Genomic DNA, 14,075 nt, shown 5'->3' on the forward strand with positions numbered 1-14,075 from the left:
TCAGCCCCACCACTTGGCACCAGGGCAGAGCAGGAATGGGTGCTCAGAGCTCACCCGGGCCCCTGTGCCACGTCCCACTTGAGGGTGGCACATTTTTGTGCCCAAAGCCCACTTTTCCTGGTGTGGAAGGCGAAGGGCCTCGCAGCACCTGGCTCCCTGCTCCTGGGAATGAGCAAAAAGGGGAACAAATCCCAAGGGTGAGCCACCAAAACACGGCTCAGGGCTGTGCTCGGGGGCCACTGAGGCCAGGGGAGGGTTATCCAAGCACTGGGAACGTCCCAGGGAGCAGCACTGCTGTTGAAACACACATGGGGTGGAAATGTGGACAAATAAACTTATATGTATTGACATATTTATAAGCAAGTATATCAAAATACACGTGTGTTTATACACAAGTGCAAATATATCAAAACACATATACATTTGTTTGCAAATACATCAAAATGTCCATATACATTTATATGTTGATATATCAAATACACGTGTATTATACGTGTATATATAAATATATAAGAAATAGACACAATTTTGCCACCTTGCCCCGTCAAAAGCCCAGGACCCCTAAAACCCCCACACCTGGAGAGCCCCGGTTCTGCCCCCAAAACCCGCAAACCCCCCAGACCCGGAGACCCCCAGGCCAGTCCTGAAAGCCCCCAAGCCCCCGGTATCCCGAGCCCCCCGAGTCGGTCCCCGAGATCCCCAAACCCCCCGTAGCGAAGCCCCCCAGGACTCCCAAACCTCCCGTTCCCGAAGACCTCCGGAACCCCCAAAGCCCCCGGTACCGGAGCCCCCGGTTCGGTCCCCAGGACTCCCAAACCCCCCGGTACCGAAGCCCCCGGTTCGGTCCCCAGGACTCCCAAACCCCCCGGTACCGAAGCCCCCGGTTCGGTCCCCAGGACTCCCAAACCCCCCGGTACCGAAGCCCCCCGGACTCCCAAACCCCCCGGTACCGGAGCCCCCCGGGACTCCCAAGCCCCCCGGTACCGGAGCCCCCGGTTCGGTCCCCAGGACTCCCAAGCCCCCGGTACCGGAGCCCCCCAGGACTCCCAAGCCCCCGGTACCGGAGCCCCCAGCCGGGTCCGCAGAACCCCCGTACCAGTGCCCCCGGTTCGCTGCCCGTCCCCGCCCGCGCCGTTTCCTGGTGCCCGCACACGTGTCGCCGCCGTGGCCCCGCCCCCCGCCGCGGCCGCAGCCAATGGGAGCGCGGCGGGGGCGGGCCGCCCGCGGCTCTGCGGTTCGCGCGGGCGCGGCGGCGGCAAAGCGAGGCGGGCGGGCGGCAAAAAGAGGGGCGGGCGGGCGCGACAAGTTGTCACTGCCGCTGTCACTGTCGCTGCCACCACCCTCCGCTAATTAACAGCAGGACGCGGCACCTTAATGGTCAGCACGTGGCAGCCTGGGGCACCTCGCAGGGGCAAACAGCCCTCCACCTCTCCCCAACACTGGCATCCGGCACAGCCATCGGAGGGTGCAGCATCCCACCCGTGACGTCACAGAATCCCAGAATCATTCCGGTTGGAAAAGAACTCCCAGACCATCCACTCCGACCTGTGCCCGATGCCCACCTTGTCCCCCAGAGCACTGAGTGCCACATCCAGGCGTTCCTTGGACACCTCCTGGGCAGCCCCTTCCACAGTTCCTGCCAGCCCTTCCCATAGAGAAATTCCTCCTGATGTCCAGCCTGGACATCCCCCAGAGCATCGTCCCGGGGCATGCAGTGGCCAAGCCCACAGTCCCGGGTGGGCTGGGGGCAGGAGCAGCTCCATCACCGAGTCCTTCCCTTGGCAGGAGGGAGAGGGACTTGCAGTGACCGCCCCGGAGCAGAGGGAGCCCGGCCAGCCCTGGTGTCCCCCGCCTGTGCAGTGCCAGAAGGAGCAGGTGGTGGCAGAAGGACACATCCAGCTCGTTTGTAACAGAACCCGTCTTTATGAGAGTGTTTATCTTCCAACAGCCTTTGATCAGCCTCCCCTGCCACAGCTGGGAAAGGTCAAGGCCATTTGAAACCTCCCTGATTTCGGATTTAATCAATCTCACCCTGCATCCCTCATTAGCTCCCCTGGCCAGGCAGATGCAGGGCGAGGTGCCAGCTGGGAGGGACACTGGGACAGACAAACAGAGCTCCCCTTCTCCCCCCCCCCCGGGGATCCCTGGGCAGCTGTGCTGGCAGGGACAGCTGGTGACCCATCCAGGCTGGCCTGGGGACACGGCTGACACGGGCTGGGGGTGGCTGGCAGGGCTGGCCCTGCCTGGGGACGGGTGGGTGGCAGTGGGGGACTCTGTGCAGAAGCATCAGCAAAGTCAACTCTCGTGCCTCTTCTCCAGTGTCACCTCGGTGTGCAGGGACACCTCCACGTCACTCAGCCCCAGGCAGCTCCCACCTGCCCCTGCCCAGACCAGCAGCAGAAAGGATGAGATCTGTACCCCTAAAATGCATTAAAAAAAAAAAAAATGGCCCAAATTCTTGTGCAATCTCTCATGAAGGTGAATGAGACATTAAAAGGGGCAGCTCTGGGGAGCCCTGGGGCAGCCAGGACCCAAATGCCTCTGGATTTTATGCCATGAAACTGCTTAGTGGTGTCTGGGGCAGGTAGAAGGGGCACATCCCAGCACCTGGAGATGCCCCAGGCATGCCTCTCGCTGGGCATGGCCCCTGTGTCCCTGCTGTGCCCCCTTCCCGCAGGCTGAGCTCACGGTCGGGCTCTTTCCCAACCCAAATCCATCTGTGTCAAGCTGGGGCGGCGGCTGGAGCCAGCCTGGACTGCGGGATGAGGAATGAGGACATCCAGGGCCATCCCCGAGGACAGGGCAGGGGAGCAGCCCAGGCAGGGTCGGGCCATCCCCACCATGAGCTCCTGTCCCCTCTCAGCCCCAGGGCACAAAGGAGCAGCTTTGTGCTCCTCCGCTGGCTTTGGGCTCGTCCCGAGGGACGGGCTGGATCCGCTGCAGGGCTGGGGGGCCACAGAGTTCCACCAGCTGCTCCGAGCAGGAGGGGACACGAGCAGCAGCGTGTGCTGTCACCAGCCCTGACATTTCCAGCTGGAACAAAGCCTGGCTGCCAAAGCCAGGCTGTTCAGTCCCGATTTATTGTGCAGGACCCTCCGGCGAGCCGGGCAGAGGCACGGGCAGGAGCCGGGACCTCAGCCCGCCGCTGCCAAAGGCTCGTTAGGGTCGGGGTTCGGCGCTGTGATTGACCGGGAACTGCTGCTCCCGCTGCAGCCCGACCCCGGCCCCTCCAGAGATCAATAAACTAATTACGGAGGCAAATAACTCCAGGGCGAGAAGGGGAGAGGGAGGAAGGAACCGGCTGTAGGGAGGTCTGGCAGGAGCCGGAGCCGGGTGCGGGGTTCCCCCGGGAGAGCCCCCGACCCACCGGGGCTGCGGAGAGCCCCGGATCCGCGGGGGCTGGATGCTGCCCTGGGCGCAGGTGAAGGCGCCAGCGCCTCTCCCTGCCCATCCATCACTGCTGCAGACGCTGCCCGATTAGATCTGGCAGCCACCAGCCTGGTCCTGCCACGCCTCGGGGTGTGGGGAATGGTCCAGACCTGTTTATCTGGCTAATGAGCAGAGAGCAAAGCCTCCCCCAGCCCAGGCATCCCTGCAGTGGAGCCTGGCAGCCTCCAGCCAGGCGTCGGCAGAGCCACCAAACCACCCGCGGCCGCCGGGCTGGAGATGGGAAGGGAAAAGGCAGGGAAAGGGCAGTGCCACCCAAAGGACCCAGGAGAGAGGAACACCACGGTCATCCCTGCCTGTGCTGGCCCTGTCCCCACGGCCATGGGGGACAGCGGGGGCCCTCTGAGGGCAGGAGTGGGTTTGGGCACGGCAGAGGCAGAGCTGCTTGGGGCCAGCTCTCCAGAGAGAGATGAGCATCTTCAGGAGGTGATGAACCCCGGGGATCCTCAGGTTGGCTGCGCTCAGGAGCAAATCCTTCCCCTCCCGACTGCTGTGGAACAGCAGCTGCCCCCCAGTTCCCCTCCACCATCTCACAGCCCAGCCCAGAGAGCTCCAGTCCAACACAGTCTCCCTCATTCCTGCAGAATGCTGGAGATGTCACTGCCTGCCCTCCACGGATCTGGGAGAAAGGCCGGCTCACCCTACCCCTCCGTTGGCATCCAAACCCGGCTCCTTACAACACTCATTTCCAGGACAGGGGTCGAGAGTGCTGTTTTCCACTGAGACTCTTGCAGAACCTCTGGGAATAGATGGCAGAAAACTTGGAAGGACTTTAAAAACTTCTCTGTGGTCACGTAAGTGCCGTGCCCCTCTCCCAGGGGTTATTTCGGCCGTGTGGGAAGGGGCCGTGCCTTTCTCCTCTCTCCAGCCCTGCCAGTAAATTGCTTTTCAACACAGTGGATGCTTCCCAGGCAAAAGGACAAAGAGGAGTTTATCTGCCAGCACCAAACCAGCTGCTGGGGTACAGCGCCTCGCCGAACCAGGGACCACCCAGAGACACAGATCAGACTCTGCACTGGGCTTTAATTCAACCCTAAATCTAAACAGGATAAAAAAATATGTCTTCAAAAGGCTCAAGGACAGATTCTCAACTCAGCCAGCTGCTGCTGCCCTCCTCCTGGATGGATGTCAGCTCCGATCAGCTCCTCAATACACACCGGGCCATCATTTCATTAGTTTTATGGGGGTTTTAATGAAGATCAGATCTGGGTTTAGCCAAGTGAGATTGCTGGCTGGCTTCTCCCAGCTCCCTGGCCCCAGCTTCCCATGGAGGTGGAAGGGAAGGGCTGGGGGTGGCTGGAGCCCTGATGCTCTGCTGGCAGCCCCAGCCAGCTGGAAGCACCCCGGGGTCCCTGCACTCTCCCTGCCCCGCCACTCCATCCCCCTGGCACAGGGGGAGGATGATCCTCAGGACCACACTGGGTGCTGGGAGAAGCCACTGCCAGCCTGGGGTGGTCTCAGTGCCAGGGCAAGGGGGGAGGGACCTGCCGTGGCTTGGTGCCCAAGGGACCCAGGGAAGGGATGTGGCAGCATCACCTACTCACGGGAGAAATCCAAGGAGGCAGCACAGGAAATGCACACAGGGAAGGCTGTACCACGCTCTTCCCACTGCCGAGGGAAGGGCACAGCCAGGGCATCCCTCCTGGGCACAGGAACCAGCCAAGAGAGGATAAAACAACTGTGAAAAGGTCACAGGGCATCAAACCTCTCTCCTGTGCCACGCTGGCACACAGTGCTCCCTCCTGCACAACGATGGTCCTGGGGGCACGTGCAGCCAACCCTGCCTGGAACAGCATCCCAGGGATTGACATTCCTCGGGAAAACCCAAAGGGAACACCCACAGAGATCCAATCCCCCACTCACATCAGCCAAACCATCTCCAGCCCCACCTTCCCTCCTCTCACAGTTACTGGGATATTAATTTCCACATCATCTCTACCAGAAGGAGTTTTTTCCTGCCTCCTAAAGATTTATGAGGCTGATAATGACTCTCCCTCGTGCTCCAGGACCCGATGTCTTTAGATCTGCCTTGGGACGTGGATGGTGAAGCGCAAACCAGAACCTCCCGCCACAATCAGCAGCCTCAGCACTGGGCTCTTTGTTCCCAGTCACTCTTAATTTCCTGCTTTCTATTGTCTCTTGGAGAAGTGATGGAAAGGAGTGCAGGAATAGCGATTATTTAATTGCTTTCAAGATCTCAAACAAACCAGAACAGAGGTTATCTGCCCCAAACCTCTCCTTTTTGATTTTCCTCCTCCAGTCGTCATCACTGGGTCACTGCAGAGGGAGAGGCTGTGGCAGGAGCCACCTGTATTGCACCAGTCCCCAGAGACCCCAAATATTTTGACATCACCTTCCCACCTCTGCCAGGTGTGAGGAGCAGCAAGGACCTGTCTTGGCTTGTCTTTGGAGGCAAGGTGAAAAATCCTGGGGTCGAGGCATTTTCAGCTTCCCGGGAGACTTTGGGAGACTTCACTGGGGTCGTGGCATGGCCATCATGCTGCCATCACCCCGTCCATCTCCTGGTGGCCCTGGAGACATCAGGAGAAGCTGAGCCTATGGCTGGAACCAAAATGTTGCTCCTACAGCAGGAGCCAGTCAGTGAGGCCACGGCTGTGTCAGGAGAAGGAGCCAAGGGGGTCCTGCGGGATGTTTCCATCTGGAAGCCCCGTGAATCCAGGCAGGTCCCACCACGCTCTGGGGGAATCAGGGTCCCTACACATGTCCCTGGGCCCCTGGTTTGGGCACCCTCTGCCACGCACCAACAGCCCCTGAGAGCAGCAGAGGCTCCAGTGCCAGGCACGCAGCACCCAGAGCTGGGGAGATTGCCGGCTGGGCTCGCCGGGGGGCTGGCAGGGCTGTGGGCAGGGTGGGCACCGCAGGAGAGGGAACGCGGGCAGGGTGGGCAGCGTGGGCAAAGGTGGGCAGCGCAGGGTGGGCAGCGCAGGGCGGTGCGGGCTGTCCCCGCCCCGGCCCCGCAGAGCCGCCCCGCGCGGGGCGGGGCGCAGCCGGTGCTGGTCCAGCGGCGGAGCCGCGCCGGGAGCGGGTGCGCGGAGCCGCGCGGAGCGGTGCGGGGCTGTGCGGGGCCGTGCGGGGCCGAGCAGGGCCGAGACGAGCCGAGCCGAGCGGGGCGCGGGCGCTGCCGGTGCCTCCCCGGTGCCCGCGGGGCCGGGGCGGGCGGAGGCGGCGGGAGCAGGTGAGCGGCGGGACAGCCCCGCACGGTGCCCCCCGGCAGCGGAGCGAGGGGTCGGGGGGTGGGGGCTCCCCTGCCCCGAGCTTGTCGCCCAGCGGGGCAGTCCGGGCTCGGGGTGCCGGTCCCGGCTGGGAGGGAAGGGGCTGGCAGCCGCAGAACGGCCGGGCGGCAGGGAGGGGTTTCCAGCAGCGCTCGGTGCTCCCGGGCATCAATTGCACCCACCGGGTCACGCCGGTTAGAGATGGGGGGTCGTGAGAGCTCCGATATCGCCAGAGACAGGAGGAGCTGTGGCGTGTCCGCACAGACCACTCGGGGAGGGGAACCTCTCTGCTGGGAGCACCTCTGCCACGGAGCTTGGCAGCAGGGTGGGCAGATGCTCCCCAGGAATCCCTCATTTCTGTTTACTCTCTGATTTCTAGAATCTTCTCCTCTGCCCCCAGAGTAAGGGAGGATGACATATCAGCTCCTCTGAGCCAGCAGTGCCCAGGGACCGGCAGAGCCATGGAGCTGGAATACGAGCTGCCCAACACCACTGCCTTCTGGTTCTCCCCGGCTTCCCCCTTTGACAACTTCTCCCTGGAGGCTCCCACCAACACCTCGCAGAACTCCACGGGCCACCACTTCGACCTGACCAGCAATGCCATCCTCACCTTCATCTACTTCGTGGTCTGCATCGTGGGGCTGTGCGGGAACACGCTGGTCATCTATGTCATCCTCCGCTATGCCAAGATGAAGACCATCACCAACATCTACATCCTCAACCTGGCCATCGCTGACGAGCTGTTCATGCTGGGGCTGCCCTTCCTGGCCATGCAGGTGGCCCTGGTGCACTGGCCCTTCGGCAAAGCCCTCTGCAGAATTGTCATGACGGTGGATGGGATCAACCAGTTCACCAGTATCTTCTGCCTGACGGTTATGAGCGTCGACCGGTACCTGGCTGTCGTCCACCCCATTAAATCTGCCAAGTGGAGGCGGCCCAGGACAGCCAAAATGATCAATGTGGCCGTTTGGGGCGTCTCCCTGCTGGTGATCATGCCCATCATGATTTATGCTGGGGTGCAGCACAACCACGGCAGGAGTAGCTGCACCATCATCTGGCCGGGAGAGTCGGGCGCCTGGTACACGGGTTTCATCATCTATGCCTTCATCCTGGGCTTCCTGGTGCCTCTCACCATTATCTGCCTTTGCTACCTGTTCATCATTATCAAAGTCAAGTCCTCAGGCATCAGAGTGGGCTCCTCCAAGAGGAAAAAGTCCGAGAAGAAAGTCACCAGGATGGTCTCCATCGTGGTCGCCGTCTTCATCTTCTGCTGGCTCCCCTTCTACATCTTCAACGTCTCCTCGGTCTCCATCATGATCGTGCCCACTCCTGTCCTCAAGGGCATGTTCGACTTCGTGGTGGTCCTCAGCTATGCCAACAGCTGTGCCAACCCCATCCTTTACGCCTTCCTGTCCGACAACTTCAAGAAGAGCTTTCAGAACGTGCTGTGCCTGGTGAAGGTCAGCGGCATGGACGAGGCGGACCGGAGCGACAGCAAGCAGGACAAATCCAGGCTCAACGAGACCACGGAGACCCAGAGGACCCTGCTCAATGGAGACCTGCAGACGAGCATCTGAGGGGACGGCGGGGTTGTCCTTCCTGCGCTCTCCTCTCCCCGCTTGCTCCCAGCAGGGTGGTGGCACGTGTGGAGTCAGGGCAGGAATGCCAGCTGAGGGGAGGGCAGTGAGCACCCCCTGGGCACTGGGTCCTCGGCTGGGCTCCTCCTGAGCTCTGCTGGATTGGCTTTCAAGCACTGGGAAGGATATGGATCAAGAGGAGCTGCCTCACCAGGAAAACAAAGACAACTCACGGCGACGCACTGCATTTCGACACCAAAGTGCCATCGTGGCCACAAGTGTCGCTGGGGTGGCTCCGCTGGCTCCCCCGTGTCACCCTCGGGGCTGGTTGGCTTTGGGTCTCTGCCCCTGCACGGGTGGGTGCACATGGACACATGGGGTGACCTCAGGAGGGGCCGAGGCCACGGGTGTGTGATAACATGGAGATGCACTGACCTGGTGGGAGCTGCCGGCGAGCTCCTGCCATCGCCCTCCCCAGGAGACGAGGATGTTTGGGGGCGCGTTTTGCCTGGGTTATCAGTTCCTCCATTGCCCCCCCCAGAAGCCTCCCTGCGCTGTGTGACCGCACTGCTGGCAGCAGCCGCCCCGCCCGGAGGGGACACTCCAGGATGGAGGCGACTTCCCCACGGGAAGCAGCTCTGCCGCCTCGGCAGCCCCTCTGGTCCCACCACGCTCCTGCCCTGCCTCCTGCAGCCCTGCCATCTCCCGCTGCAGGAGAGCCCTTTCCTTCCTCCTGCCGTGACATCACCTGCCCGCAGATCTTCTCCTCGGATGGAAGATTTCCCCCTTTTCCCTCCCCAGTGGCCGCTGCCCCTCCCGCCACCCGCATCGGTCCCACGCTGCGCCGGCTGCCGGGAACCGGGATCGCCGCTCCGAGCAGCCCGGCAGGACCGCCCAGCTCCGGCCCCTGCTGGGAAATCCTTGGAAGTATTTAAGCAGCAGTGACACGTCGGGGGTTTGGAGTACCTTTGGCACGGGCTCCTGCACCTGGCTGAGATCTGGCTTTGTCCGGCCCCGGCTCCGAGGATCCCTGGGGTGACACCCGCCCTGCTCCTTCCAGGCAAGTCACACTGGAGACTGGGGTGATGGAGAGGACGAGGGACGGGAGGTGGGGGGTGCTGGGGGCTTGGCCCCCACCCCACCCGAGCCAAAGGGACCGGGCAGAGCAGACAAGAGGGCTTCCAGCACCTGGGAACGAGGAAGAGCAGGGCAGCACATGTCCAGCCCCCTGGACCGTGCACAGGGTGAGGGGTGGTGGGACTGACCCATCATCTGCTGTATTTGGCTTCCCAAGACTGTCCTGGAGCGCTGGGCTCTGTCCCTGTCTGCCCTCCCAGCCCAGCACAGCCCGGGGCTCTGGAGCCCTGACCCCCGGCAAAGCCCCTCCTCGGACAGCGCAGCAGGAACGCGAGGGAAAGCCCAGGGGAGAGGGAGAAGTGCCGTCTTCCTGCCGGAGCAGCCGGAGCAGCCTCTGTGCCAGAGGCCAGAGCTGTTCACAGGCTCTTGCTCCAGAGCTGAGCCGTGGGAACGCGGGGGTTTAGGTGGAGAAAACGGCCGGGTCTCGCTCACCCTCCCCTTTCTGGGCTCCCCCTCACCAGGGGATGCAGAGCCTTCACCTGGCACCACATTGCCCACGAGGTGCCACCTGCTCTGGGGTGCCACCTTGCTCAGCCACATACCCCCAGTCGATTCTCTTGAGAGCACCAGCTCTGGGAGAAGTTTTCCCACGGCTCTGCCCAGCTCCTGCAGCAAGAACCTGCTCGGGCCATCACATTCTGCTGTGCCAGGCCCACCAGCTCCCCAAAGAGGGCTCAGTGCCAGGCTGGGTACCTGCTCCCCGGCTCTGCTGGACATGGCACAGGGCTCAGGGGTTTTCTGCAAGACAAAGCAGAGCCTCGTCAGCATTTCTTTGCTTTTAACTATTTCCTGCTCCTCCAAGGAATGTGTGACACTGTTCAAGAGCTCAGAGGCACCGCGTGGGCACCTCCCTGTCCCCTGGCTGGGCACCGAGCGCGTCCCAGCGCCACTGGGGGGGAGGAAAGCCGAGCCCGGGTTCCCTGCTGATGCTGCAGGAATTAAAACACCAGCAGCAGGTCATGCCACAGGGAAATACAGGCTGGGGATGGCTGGGAGCAGCAGAGCCCATGCTGGGATGAGGATCTGTGTCACAGCCGCAGTGATGCGTCAGTGGGGCCGTGGGCACTCCGTGCCTGGTGGGTGGGGAAGGAGGTGTCTGTGTGGGGGGTGGGGGTGGGATAGGAAGGGGGGTGTGGAGCCCTCAGCACTCACCTGCAGCGGAGCCAGACCCAGATTTGCCAGCGACTGACTTGTCCATGCAGTCCCTGCCATCGGAATCCCAATGGATGGTGGGGGGAGACACCTGTTCCCAGTTGTACCCCACGGGGGTCTCCAGCAGGAGCCTCCAGCTGGGAGCACCCCCTCTCTGTGCTGGTTTAAGGTTGAAATACAGGAAACCTGGCTTCCTAGCCCTGGGAAGGACCCATGCCCAGGTCAGCTTTGTCCTGGCAAACTCCCCAGGCAGTGACACTCCTGGCAGCTCAGAGCTGTGATCCGAAATAATTTCCCTTCTTTGCATTTGGGGACTCTCCTGAGATGGGGATAATGGAGCTGCAGGTGAGGAATGAGGGGCATGGAGCTCTGCCACCAACATCCCAAAGGCCACCAAGGGGGGATGTGCCAGGGCAGGGGCACAGGGTGTCTCCTGGGAGCTGCCAGGACTCCCCACAGCCACCTTTCAGATCAACAGGGAGAAAGGGCAGGAGAGAGGAACATGCCCCCATGGAGTGCCCGGGGAGGGAGCCAACAGCCACAGCCCAGCGCTCACAGTAAAACCAGCAAAATAAAACCTTCTGCTGGTTCACTGCTGACTAATAAACATCAGCACCGCTGCTGCTGCCAGTAATGAAGTTTTCCTTCCCAGCCACTTGATTTTAGTGGGAACTTGACCTCATATTGGATCTACTCTGCAAAGCCTCTCAGGGTTGCTGGAGGCACGATGAGAAACCTCTGCTGGTTATCGCAGAGCCAACAGACTGAGCCCCAGAGTGCTTCACACACAGACTGCCCCCGGGCAGGAGGGATTAGTGACAGCTCCCGCCTGGAGGGCGGGAACAGCATTAACACAGACCAGAGGCGATGGGAAGCACAGACCTGGGTGTTCCATAAGCTCTCCTGGACGCCGGGAGCAGGGATCCGGGATCCGGCCCCGTTTGTGTGACAGTGCTGCCTCACCCGGGGGGTTTGCAGTGGGTCGGTCCTGCAAGAGACTTCCAGTCCTAGCACGGGCTGAGCATTATCCCAGCTGCTCCCACATTATCCCAGCTGCTCCCACCTGTGCCCACCTGGCTCTGGGTGCTGTGGTGGCCAGTGCCTCCCAGTGCTCCGTAGCCAAACCCCACTCAGGTGGGCTGGACCTGGAGCCTTCCTCTTGCATCCCTACAGCTCCTCACATCAGCACCAGCACTGCCTTGGACTTGTTTAAGGCAACCATCTCCTAAGGACCAGCACTGCCGTGTCTCCAGAGGGCTTCCCGACTCTGGCACGGTGGGAAGAGCCTTGTCTTTGATGAGACTCCACAGAGAGGTCCCTTCCTTCCCAGGCCTGCCTTATGGTCCCCATGCAGCTCTGTCCCAGCAGGGAGAGCTCCCAGGCTCGGATCTGTGCTGGAGTGGCTCCACTCTCACATCTCGGGGGGTTCTTCCAGCCCCTGCTGTGAACGAGCCGATTTCAAACCCCTCAGGGAGAGTCTCCATCCCCTCCTCTGGGGCTGCTCCAAGGAGGAATCACCACCAAGGCACGAGCAGAGGGCACAGCAGACCCCAAACCTGCCTTCCCCCTGCTGAGTCTGGACAGGAACTGCTGCTTTCTGACCCCAGGACACCTCTGCTCTGAATCCCAGCCTCACACCTGCATCTCCTGGTGGATTTCAGCCCCATTCCCTGCCTGCTTCAGGACCTGGACTGCAAAAAGCTAGGGCAGGAGGAGAGCCAGACTGTGGGGATCCTGCCTGGAGCCGTGTCCTGCCCAGGAGACACCAAGGGATGCAAAGCCTGGACACTGCATCCGTCCTGCCCCACGCTGTGTGTGCAGGAGGAGGGGTGGGATGAGGGATTGTACATACCTGTATATAGTGGACATACCCGAGGGGTTATTCTGTACCCTGACACAGCCCCTCGGAGGGCCCCTGGCTCCCCTCGCCCTCTCCCTGGGCCGTGGGGCTGGTGGCACCGTGCACAGCCAGGAGGGACCCGAGAGGCTGCTCCCACACTGACAGGAGACTTCTGCCTCTTCTAAACCCAACAGCCCTTCCCTGCCCAGCCAGGGCCACAGCCATCCGGGGTCCCACCCCCTGTCCGTGCCCCGTGTCTGTAGCTGTGCTCTGGAAGTGCCCATGGATCTGCATGGGACACTCAGAGGGCGTGTCCCTGCTCCCAGCCCTGCTCTTCTCCCCCACAGTCATTGCTCGGTGTCCCGGGTGGGACTGAGCCTTCCCACTGCAAAGGCTCCCAACTGCCACGGTCTGTGCCACAGGGAGGGGGTTGTGGATGGGGGGGGAGGGAAGTAAAAGAGTTTTCCTACAGTTTCTGGATGTGTGTGTGTGCGTGTGTTGGAGCTGGGGGAGCAGCAGGATGTGACCCAGGCTTGGACACCTCCCTGGGAGACAATCACAGAATTGCTGAGATCGGAAAAATCTCCTGAGACCATCGAGTCCAACCATCCCCCAGCACTGCCAAGGCCACCACTCACCCATGTCCCCAAGAGTCACATCCACACAGCTCTGAAATCCCTCCAGGGATGGGGACTCCAGCACTGCCCTGGGCAGCTGTGCCAGGGCTGGACAGCCCTTTCAGGGAAGAAATTTTCTCAGTATCCAACCTGAGCCTCCCCTGGCACAGCTTGAGGCCATCTCCTGTCATCCTGTCCCTGCTCCCTGAAAGCAGACCCTGACCCCTCCCAGCTCCCCCCTCCTGTCAGGGGTTTGCAGAGCCAGAAGGTCCCCCCTGAGCCTCCTTTTCTCCAGGCTGAGCCCCCCCAGCTCCCTCAGCTGCTCCAGACCCTTCCCCAGCTCCATTCCCTTCCCTGGACACCCAAACCAGGCACCAATCCTGGAGTCCCACCAAGAGACAGAAAAGGAGCAACCAGTTCTTCCCCACATTGATCTCCATGAAACATCAACACAAACGGGCACGAGGGGTCTCAGAGACTCAGAGTGAGCAGCTGGACAGGAGAAGCTTCTCTTCCCAGGGTGGTAACACCTCTGGGCTGGATTTGATGAGATCAAGGGTGTGTAAAGTGCTGGGGGGGGTCAATCTGCTGGAGAAACCAGCCCTGGGAGGAGTGTGTGTGCTGGGAGAGGAGGAAAACACACCCGTGTAAAGAGATTGACTCTGCCATAAACCAGAAGTTTATCAACTCCTATAGACTGAAATTTTATAAACTGAAAGTTTGTCTCTGAACAGCTGCACAGCCCAGCAACATCACCACTTACCGTGCAAATAAAACAAATCACTCCAAAAAAAACCTTGATTTTTTTTTTTCTTCCCATTCTAACTTCCAACACCAAAGGGGTTTTATGGGATTTTAGCACAACGAGACCACACACCCTGGTTACTCTATGGGAGTTACTCCTGGTTACTCCAGCATCCCTCCTGCCCGGCTGGAAGGAACCTTAAAGCTCATCCAGTCCCAAACCCCTGCCATGGGCAGGAACACCTTCCACCAGACCAGGTTGCTCCAAGCCCCGTCCATCCTGAATGGATTTTGGGGGGATATCCCGGCGCTCAGAGCGGGGCTGTTT

General features: G+C 61.2%; 2 protein-coding genes and 1 long non-coding RNA gene across 7 annotated transcripts in view; 2 read left to right on the forward strand and 1 right to left on the reverse strand.

Annotated features, from left to right (window-relative positions):
* SLC39A11 (solute carrier family 39 member 11) overlaps window positions 1–1,174 on the reverse strand; it is a 267,969-nt gene extending 266,795 nt beyond the window's left edge. For both annotated transcript variants that reach the window (XM_064676146.1, XM_064676144.1), the window contains exon 1: window positions 1,097–1,174. The gene's annotated coding sequence lies outside the window, so the exon portion shown is untranslated. The remainder of the gene's footprint in view (window positions 1–1,096) is intronic.
* Window positions 1,175–1,278: 104 nt separating this feature from the next.
* LOC135424676 (uncharacterized) lies at window positions 1,279–1,925 on the forward strand. The gene is made up of 2 exons (XR_010435318.1): window positions 1,279–1,511; window positions 1,786–1,925. It is a non-coding gene; the product is annotated as an uncharacterized LOC135424676 (long non-coding RNA).
* Window positions 1,926–6,463: 4,538 nt separating this feature from the next.
* SSTR2 (somatostatin receptor 2) lies at window positions 6,464–13,798 on the forward strand. Of its 4 annotated transcripts, none has more exons than XR_010435320.1 (3): window positions 6,464–6,643; window positions 7,060–9,317; window positions 11,199–13,798. XR_010435320.1 is itself a non-coding variant. In XM_064676177.1 (2 exons), exon 2 carries the CDS (start codon window positions 7,142–7,144, stop codon window positions 8,255–8,257), a length of 1,116 nt encoding a protein of 371 aa, XP_064532247.1. In that variant the 5' UTR covers window positions 6,464–6,643; window positions 7,060–7,141; the 3' UTR covers window positions 8,258–13,798. The 4 variants fall into 4 exon arrangements, 2 of the variants coding, with proteins under 2 accessions (XP_064532247.1, XP_064532248.1); XR_010435321.1 differs by having other exon boundaries at window positions 11,720–13,798; XM_064676177.1 differs by having other exon boundaries at window positions 7,060–13,798.
* The last annotated feature ends 277 nt before the right edge of the window (window positions 13,799–14,075 follow it).

The sequence above is a fragment of the Pseudopipra pipra genome, chromosome 19 (genome assembly GCF_036250125.1).
Source record: "Pseudopipra pipra isolate bDixPip1 chromosome 19, bDixPip1.hap1, whole genome shotgun sequence".
Classification (NCBI taxonomy): domain Eukaryota; kingdom Metazoa; phylum Chordata; class Aves; order Passeriformes; family Pipridae; genus Pseudopipra; species Pseudopipra pipra.